At 58.9% G+C, this 8552-nt stretch overlaps 4 protein-coding genes across 4 annotated transcripts in view; 2 read left to right on the top strand and 2 right to left on the bottom strand.

Annotated features, from left to right (window-relative positions):
- Positions 1 to 1307: 1307 nt before the first annotated feature.
- Positions 1308 to 2716, bottom strand: ENH_00072730 (hypothetical protein, conserved; the record flags this gene model as incomplete). Its single annotated transcript, XM_013582701.1, has 3 exons — positions 1308 to 1502; positions 1743 to 1888; positions 2527 to 2716. 3 exons carry the CDS (start codon positions 2714 to 2716, stop codon positions 1308 to 1310), a joined length of 531 nt encoding a protein of 176 aa, XP_013438155.1.
- A 263-nt stretch (positions 2717 to 2979) lies between these two features.
- Positions 2980 to 4277, top strand: ENH_00072720 (hypothetical protein, conserved; the record flags this gene model as incomplete). The annotated part of the gene is made up of 3 exons (XM_013582700.1): positions 2980 to 3090; positions 3209 to 3288; positions 3431 to 4277. The coding sequence occupies 3 exons, from the start codon at positions 2980 to 2982 to the stop codon at positions 4275 to 4277; spliced, it is 1038 nt and encodes a 345-aa protein (XP_013438154.1).
- Positions 4278 to 4301: 24 nt separating this feature from the next.
- ENH_00072710 (hypothetical protein, conserved) lies at positions 4302 to 5089 on the bottom strand (the record flags this gene model as incomplete). The annotated part of the gene is made up of 2 exons (XM_013582699.1): positions 4302 to 4645; positions 4744 to 5089. 2 exons carry the CDS (start codon positions 5087 to 5089, stop codon positions 4302 to 4304), a joined length of 690 nt encoding a protein of 229 aa, XP_013438153.1.
- A 3398-nt stretch (positions 5090 to 8487) lies between these two features.
- ENH_00072700 (hypothetical protein) overlaps positions 8488 to 8552 on the top strand; it is a gene marked incomplete at both ends in the record, with an annotated part of 759 nt that continues 694 nt past the window's right edge. Inside the window, one exon of the mRNA XM_013582698.1 lies at positions 8488 to 8499. Coding sequence (XP_013438152.1) covers positions 8488 to 8499 — 12 coding nt within the window. The remainder of the gene's footprint in view (positions 8500 to 8552) is intronic.

The following is an 8552-nucleotide window of genomic DNA, read 5'->3' as shown; positions in this document are numbered from 1 at the left end:
GCTGCTGCTGCAGCTGCTGCTGCTGCAGCTGCTGCTGCTGCAGCTGCTGCTGCTGCAGCTGCTGCTGCTGCAGCTGCTGCTGCTGCAGCTGCTGCTGGTGCTGTTTCAGCTGCTGCAGTACGAGATAGCAGCAGCAGAAACCTTCGCCGCATCTGCTGCTCAACGCCTCCAGCAATTTGGCTTCATTAAACCCTCCGAAACTGCTGCTTAAGAAGTAGAAAAAAACACAGCAGCAGCAGCTGCTGCTGCTGGTGCTGCTGCCGCTGCAGCAGCTGCTGCTGTTGGTGCTGCTGCCGCTGCAGCAGCTGAAACTGCAGTAGCAGCTGCTGTTGCTGCTGCAGCTGGAACTGCAGCGGCAACTGCAGCAGAAGCTGGAACAGCAGCTGCTGCTGCTGCAGCAACTTGAGCCGCAGTGACAGGTGCAGCAGCGTCGCAAGCTCAGCAGCAGCAGCAGCTGCTGCTGCTGCTGTGAAGTACAGGTGTAGCAGCACATGCTGCTGCTGCTGCTGCTGCAGTAGCAGCAGCAGCGCAGCAGGTGCTGCAGCGCAGCAAGGGCAGCGGCACCTGCTGCTGCTGCAGTAACAGCAGCTCAGCAGGTGCAGCAGCAACAGGAGCAAAACTGCACAGTGCAAAACCCGCTGCGCCCCCCAAACCCTAAACCCTAAACCCTAAACCCTAAGGGGCTCTCAAGCCTCCCACTGGCCTTTTCAAAGAGAGTTTAATTCTTGCAGTTTGCTGCACGTAGCTGCTGCTGCCAGGGGATTGGGGGCCCCCAAAGGGGGCCCCCCTTGGGGGCCCCCAAAGGGGGCCTGGGGGCCCCCAGTGAGCCTGGGGGGCCCCACAGTAGCCCAGGGGCCCCCCGAATGAACCTGGGGGCCCCCATGAGGGTTTGGAAAGGGTTTAGAGGCACCTAAAGAAGCCTTAGGGCCCCATCTTACTCAAGGGGGGCCCCCAAGAGAGCTGGGGGGCCCCCAAGTGATCTGGGGGGCCCCTAAAAGAGCTGGGGGGCCCCCAAATAGGCTGGGGGGCCCCCAAATGGGCTTAAAGGGCCCCAAGGGGGCCCCGGGGGGCCCCGGGGGGCCTCTATGCCCCAGGGGCCCCAGGGGCCCCAGGGGGCCCCCAAGGGTTTAGGAAGAAATGTCTCAAAGCCGTAAACCCTAAACCCTAAACCCTAAACCCTAAACCCTAGGCTGTGGGCGGGCCTGCGTGCGGGCGTGGCTGCTGCTGCTGGGCGCCGGCCTTGCCCTGCGCGCAGGACGCCAGGGCCTAGGGTTTAGGGTTTAGGGTTTAGGGTTTAGGGTTTGCGTTCAGGGGCCGAGTTTGGCGAGGGCCACTGCTGCTGCTAGCTGCTGCTGCTGCTGCTGCGACAAAGGAGGGTTTGCTGCTTGGTGCATTTCCAAAAACTTCAAAACCCTCAAACCCCTAAACCACGAAACCCCCGTGTTTTGCTGCAGCGACATGTACAGGCTTTTGCGGCCCTCCAGCAGCACGCCCTTCGCCTCCTGCGCAAACCCTAAACCCTAAACCCTAAACCCTAAACCCTAAACCCTAAACCCTGAGCCCTAAAGCCTGCACACGCAGCCCTAAATGCTAAACCCTCGGACTCAAGCGCTCGAGCCAAGGGCTCCGCAGTCACCGGCAGCCTGCGCAGACCCTAAACCCTAAACCCTAAACCCTCAACCCTAAACCCTAAACCCTAAACCCTAAACCCTAAACAGTGCTTCGTGAGCAGTAAACCCCACTTTCATTTGTCGAGCCTGTCGAGCTGCTGCGCGGGCCTGCCTTTTGGCCTTCTTGTAAGCCTCAGTCTGAGCACAGAAAAGAAGGGCGAAATGTTGCACAGCGAAGTCAACAAACTGTTCACCAACGCGGGGGTGTTTCCCGCGCCCTGCATAAACCCTAAACCCTAAACCCTAAACCCTAAACCCTAAACCCTAAACCCTAAACCCTAAACCCTAAACCCCCCTAAACCCTAAACCCTAAACCCTAAACCCTAAACCCTAAAACCCTAAACCCTAAACCCTAAACCCTAAACTAAACCCTAAACCCTAAACCCTAAACCCTAAACCCTAAACCCTAAACCCTAAACCCTAAACCCTAAAACTCAAATCTAACGCCCCAATGAACCAAGCCTCAGGGCCAACGCCCCTACCCAGCAAGAGGCCCCACAAAACCCTGGAGGACTTCTGGGGGCCCCCGGGGGCCCCCAGGGGCCCCCGGAGCCCTTTTGGGCCCCCAAGGGGCCCTTGGGTACCCTTTGGGGGCCCCTGGGTACCCACTGGGGGGACCCCAGGGGCCCCTAGGGACCCCCAGGGGCCCCCGGGGCCCTGTGGGGCCCCCAAGGGGCCCCTGGGTACCCTTTGGGGGCCCCTGGTTACCCTCTGGGGGCCCCTGGGTACCCACTGGGGGGCCCCCGGGGGCCCCTGGGGGCCCCCTATGCCTTTACTTACTTGCTTCACGCCATAAGGGACCCTCTGCCTATAAGTGATGGCCCTGAGGGTTTGCGAAAGGTACAGAGACCCCCACATTCTGCTGCTGCTGCTGCTGCTGCTGTTTTGCTGCTGCTGCAGTGCTGTTGCTGCTGCTGCACTGCTGCTGTTGCACTGCAGCTGCTGCAGTGCTGCTGCTGCACTGTTACTGCTGCGATAGAGCTTCTGCTCCGGCGGCAGCTGCTGCTGCTGCTCAGGCGTGCTCTGCTGAGCTTCTGGCGCTGCATGCAAGCTTGCTGCTGCTGCTGCTGCTGCTGCTGCTGCTGCTGCTGCTGCTGCCCGTGTAGCAGCAGCTGCTGCAGCTGCTAGCTTCAATGAAACGAGGCCCTAGGTGGGCCCCCGTCTCATTTAGTCTGCTGCTCCTCTTCCCAGCTGACAAAAGAGAAAACAAATTAAATTTAAATTAAAAATAATTAAAGTTTAATTGCATTTTTTGCTGCTGCTGCTGCTGCTGCTGCTGCTGCTGCTGCTGGGGGCCCCGCCCTGGGGGATGCTGGGCCCCCAGCGCCCCTTGCTGCTACAGCAGCAGCAGCAGCAGCAGCAGCAGCAGCAGCAGCAGCACGTTGCAGCACCCGTCGAGGTCATATTTTTTCCTTTCGAGGTTCGATTCAATGTTATGCTGAGCGGGTTTCCATGCGCCGCGCTGGTTTAGGGTTTAGGGTTTAGGGTTTAGGGTTTAGGGTTTAGGGTTTAGGGTTTAGGGTTTAGGGTTTGCGCAGCCCAGAGGGCGCTGCAGAGGCATGGGCGAAGTCGAGCTCTTTCCCCTCAGCTGTATGTACACTCCAGCTCCGCAGCGGGAGTAAGAGCTGCGCAGCTTTCTCTCCTGCTCCCTAGCAGCAGCAGCAGCAGCCGCAGCAGCAGCAGCAGCAGCAGCAGCAGCAGCAGCAGCAGCAGCAGCAGCGGGGGGGGTTTGTTGAGTTTCTGCGGTCTGTGGCCTCCAGCGCTTCCTTAGTTGCTGCTACAGAGTTGGGAGACAGAACTTTTTTTCTTGCTGCTCTTTTGGCGCTGCGGTACAGCCGGCTGTTGGTGTTTGCTGCTGCTGCTGCTGCTCTCTGTGTTGCTGCTGCTGCTTCTGCTGCAGCAGGCTTCCTGCTGCAGTCCGCAGCAGCTTCTGCCTGGCTCGCGGGGCCCCTGGGGGGCCTCCTCAGGGGGGGCCCCCTGCTGCAGCTGGCAGCAGCAGCAGCTTTGCTGCTCTTTGGTTTGCACCATCTTTACAAAGCCAAAAAGGCCTGGGGGCCCCACAGGGGGGCCCCCAGAAGGCTCTCAACCCGCTCTTCCCAGGAGGCCCTGGGGGCCCCCCTGGGGGCCCCCCTGGGGGCCCCCCTGGGGGCCCCCCTGGGGGCCCCTCTGGGGGCCCCCCTGGGGGCCCCTGCGGTGGGGGGGCCCCTGGGGGCCCCCCCAGGGGCCTCCCTAGGCTCCCCCCTGGGGGCCCCCCTGGGGGCCCCCCTGGGGGCCCCCCTGGGGCCCCTGGGGGCCCCCCTGGCAGCAGAAGGGGCCCCTGTGCTGCTGGCGAGGAGCAGCAGCAGCGAGACGGAGGGGGGGGCCTGTGGGGCCCCCGAAGAAGGGTTTGGGGGGGCCCCCGAGGGGGGCCCCCCCGCAGGGTTTGGGGGGGCCCCCAAGGGGGGCCCCCCCCCAGGGTTTGGGGGGGCCCCCAAGGGGGGCCCCCCTGATGATGCCTCTGTGTCCACGCGGCTGTCTCCGGCAGAAAAAGGAGAAGAGGAGTTTTGCGATGGTTTGGAGGAGGCCCAAGAGGACTTGGAGCGTTTTTACGTAAACCCTAAACCCTAAACCCTAAACCCTAAACCCTAAACCCTAGCTAGACGCTGAGGCGTAGACCCTGAGGGCAGGCCCTGGGCGGACGGAGGGCGCGGGGGAGCTCCGCGAGACGAACGTGCTGCTGCTGCTGCTGCTAGCTGCCTTTGCTGCTGCTGCTGCGGCTGCTAGCTGCCTTTGCTGCTGCTGCTGCTGCTGCTGCTGCTGCTGCTGCTGCTCTTCGCTGCTTCCCGAGTCGCTCCCCAGCCCTCCGCACGCCCCGCTGCACACCCCGCTCACCCCCCGCTGCCGCTGCTGCTGCTGCTGCTGCCGCCGCCGCCGCTGCTGCTGCTGCTGCTGCTGCTGACAGTACACGCGTCTGGGGCTGGCCCCCGAGTCTTGGGCTGTGCTGCGGGAAGTTTTTCTTTTGGTCTTTTTGGCGGAGTGGGGAGACAAGTCCATGTTTGCGACTGTCTCCTTAGCTGCTGCTCAAAACCCTTACGGGGTTTTCGTAGGTGCGCTGCTGCTGCTGCTGCTGCTGCTGCTGCTGCTGCTGCTGCTGCTGCAGCGGTGCGGGTTGCTGCTGCTGCTGCTGGCGTGCGTGCTGCGGCCGCGCCGCGGCGGACGCTGTCGCTGGCGACGCGGGGAGAGTGCTGCTGCTGCTGCTGCTGCTGCTGCTGCTGCTGCTGCTGCTGCTTTGGCGCCAGCTGCTGCTGCTGCTGCTGCTGCTGCTGCTCAGGAAGCTGCATCGGGCACGCGCTGGTGACCTTTTTGGGGGTAATGGGGGGCCTTTTGCTGCAGCGTTGGCTCAGCGAGTTTTCTTTAAATCTGGCAGCAGGTCTTGTCATGGTTGCTGTTGCTGCAGCAGCAGCTTTCGAGGCCCTCAGCTGAGCAGCAGGGGCCCCCGGGGGCCCCCAAACCCCCCACAGGGGCCCCTCTGGGGCCCCACAGGGGCCCCTCTGGGGCCCCACAGGGGCCCCTCTGGGGCCCCACAGGGGCCCCACAGGGGCCCCACAGGGGCCCCTGTGGGGCTCCACAGGGGCCCCACAGGGGCCCTTCAGTAAAGTAGGGGCCCCCTGGAGGCCCCTATTTCAGGGGGGCCCCTGGGGGCCCCCACCGTTAGGGGCCTTTTGGGGGCCCCCACTTTGTTGGGCCCCCGGGGGGCCCCCCCCCATTTGTAGGGGCCCCCAGGGGGCCCCCAGTTGTAAAGGCTCTCAGAGGGGCCCCTAGTTGTATGTGTCTTCCTGAGGGCCCCCATTAGGGGGGCCCCCCAGCTGTACCCTGTTTTATTTAGGGTGTTATGTGGGCCCCACAGGGCCCCCAGGGGCCCCCGTTAAGCAGCTCTTAGTGGGGGCCCCTCGGGGGCCCCCCGGGGGCCCCCTGGGGGCCCCCAGGAGGCTTGTGCAACTATTGGGGCCCCCGGGGCCCCACAGTGCAACGCCTGTGTGGACATGCTGCCAGAAGGGGCAGCAGCAGCAGCAGCAGCAGCAGCAGCAGCAGCAGCAGCAGCAGCAGACAGCAGCAGTGCTAGTGTTGCGGTGAACGGTTGGAGGCAAGCATGGTGCCTACGGTGGAGTCGTGCTGCTGCTACAGTTGCTGCTGCTGCTGTTGCTGCTGCTGCAGTCGCTGCTACTGCAGTTGCTGCTGCAGCAGCTGCTGCTGCTGCAGTTGCTGCTGCTGCAGTTGCTGCTGCTGCAGATGGGCCACATGAGCCTTTTCTTTGCAGTAAAGACCGTTTTTGATTGCGGCGTCAATTTGGTCGCCCTATGTTGCTGAGTTGCTGCTGCTGCAGTTGCTGCTGCTGCAGTTGCTGCTGCTGCTGCTGCAGTTTCTGCCGCTGCTAGGAGTAGACTTAGTCCCAGCAAAAGCAGCAGCAGCAGCAGCAGCAGCAGCAGCTGGACCCCTTAGCTGCATTAGATTTGAAGTAGGCAAGACATTTTGTGTCTTCTGAGAGACACAAAAGAACGAAGCAGCAAAAAAGACAAGAAAGTAAAATAAAATAAAAATAAAAATAAAAATAAAAATAAAAATAAAAATAAAGTCAAGAAAGACAGAAAGAACGCGCCGGCTGCAGCAGCAGCAGCAGCTGCTGCTGCAGGAGCACCGGCAGTAACAGCAGCGGCAGCACGTGCAACAGCGGCAGCAGCAGCAGCAGCAGCAGCAGCAGCAGCAGCAGCAGCAGGGTGATTTGTACGAGCTGCTGCTGCAGAGGTTTGGAGCGAATAGAAGCAGCAAAAGAAACAAAAAATAATAAAAAAGAAATTCAAAATGAAATAAATTTTATTTAAATTTATTTTATTTATTTAAATCGAAAAAAGAATATAAAAGAAATTCAAAATGAAATAAATTTTATTTAAATTTATTTTATTTATTTAAATCCCTCAACAGAAGCAGCAGCAACACAAAGGAGGCCCTTGCTGCTGAAGACTCTTCTGCTGTGCCAGCTGCTCCAAGCCAGCTTGCTGCTGCTGCTGCTGCTACTGCTGCTGCTGTTGCTGTTGCTGCTGCTGCTGCTGCTGCTGCTGCTGCTTGAGGGCTGTCTGCAGCAGCATGTATTTAGTGTGTTGTGTGGTGGGGTGTATGTACACCCGAATAGGTCACTTACTGTGAAATTCTGGTCTTTCCCGAGCAGCAGCAGCAGCAGCAGCTGCTGCTGCTGCTGCTGCCGCTGCTGCTGCTGCTGCTGCTGTGATAAGCTTAAGCTATCTCGGGCTGCTGCTGCTGCAGCAAGGCAGCTGTGTCTATGGGCTTGTCCCTTGAAGCCGCTGCAAAATGTAGCAGCAGCAACCGGCAGCAGCAGCAACAGCAGCAACTAGCAGCAGCAGCAAGCAGCAGCAGCAGCAAGCAGCAGCAACTAGCAGCAGCTTGAAGCTCCAGAAGTGTAAGGAACTTGGGCAAAGACGCACTGCTTCGCCAGCTACCTATGGCTAGCTGCAGCTAGCTGCGGCTAGCTGCAGCTATTCTTTGTGGCTCGCTGCAGCTAGCTGTGGCTAGCTGCAGATATTTGTGGCTAGCCGCAGCTATTTATGGCAAGCTGCAGCTATTTATGGCTAGCTGCAGATATTTATGGCTAGCTGCAGCTATTTAGGGCTAGCCGCAGCTTGCTGCAGCTAGCTGCAGCTAGCCACAGCTAGCCACAGCTAGCTGCAGCTAGCTGCGGCTAGCTGTGGCTAGCTGTGGCTAGCTGTGGCTAGCGAGGCGGCTGGTTTAGTGGATGAGAGACCACAAGCCTGCTGCCACTAGCTGAGTCCCGAACGATATTGCTGCTGCTGCTGCTGCTGCTGCTGCTGCTGCTGCTGCTGCTGCTGCAGCAAAGCCCCATTAGTTGTGTGTTTATGCAGGTGGGGTGGGGCAGCAGAGCTGCAGAGAATGGCAGCAAATGGATTTGTTGCAGATTAAATAAAATAAAATTTTTTTTAATTTAATTCTTTTATTTTAATGAAATATTATTTTTAATAATTCAATTTTCTTTTTGCTGCTGCCTTCAGATTTGTTTAGCAGCAAAAAGCGAAGCCAGAGGCCCCGCAGAGGGGGTGCAGCAGCAACTGCAGCAGGAAAGCAACTGCAAACCCTAAACCCTAAACCCTAAACCCTAAACCCTAAACCCTAAACCCTAAACCCTAAACCAACTGCCTCCCACAGTGCCCAGCACTGCAGCAGCTGAGGGGCAGGGAAGAGGGCTGCGTGAAGTGAAACGGAGGCAGACGCGCTAAACCCTAAACCCTAAACCCTAAACCCTAGACCCTGAATTGTATAGCCAACAGGCCAAAAGGAGTTCAAATGCGAGAAGCAAAGCCAAAGCCTAAACCCTTGGCCCTTGGCCCCGTTCTGTGGAAGCACTGAGCTCGCCTATAGTGATTAGGGTTTAGGGTTTAGGGTTTAGGGTTTAGGGTTTAGGGTTTAGGGTGTACGTACACCGCAGCAACTGGCTCGCCGCAGCCACCCGCGAGCACGATGACTTCCCGAGTAGTTTTTTTGGAATAAAAGAAATAAAATAAAATAAAAATGGAAAAATAAACAAAAGAAAATAAAAAGAATCAAAATAAAGACTTTTAAGCAGCAGCAGCCCCCAGAAGCAACCCGCGCAGCAGCAGCAGGGGGCCCCTGGGGGCCCCGCGCTGCAGCGGGTGCTAAACCTCTCTGTAAATAATTTATTTGTGGCATATTCTTTGAATTGCAAAAGGCCTTTTTAGGGTTTAGGGTTTAGGGTTTAGGGTTTGCGCTTTGCCTCGCCGGCCGTGCGTCAATGGGCCACCAGGTCCCGCTGCAGCGCAGCCAGCTCAGGGTTTAGGGTTTAGGGTTTAGGGTTTA

Source organism: Eimeria necatrix, genomic scaffold, assembly GCF_000499385.1.
Source record: "Eimeria necatrix Houghton genomic scaffold, Enh_scaff718, whole genome shotgun sequence".
NCBI classification, from domain to species: Eukaryota; Apicomplexa; class Conoidasida; order Eucoccidiorida; family Eimeriidae; genus Eimeria; species Eimeria necatrix.
This window is presented reverse-complemented; position numbering and strand designations above follow the sequence as displayed.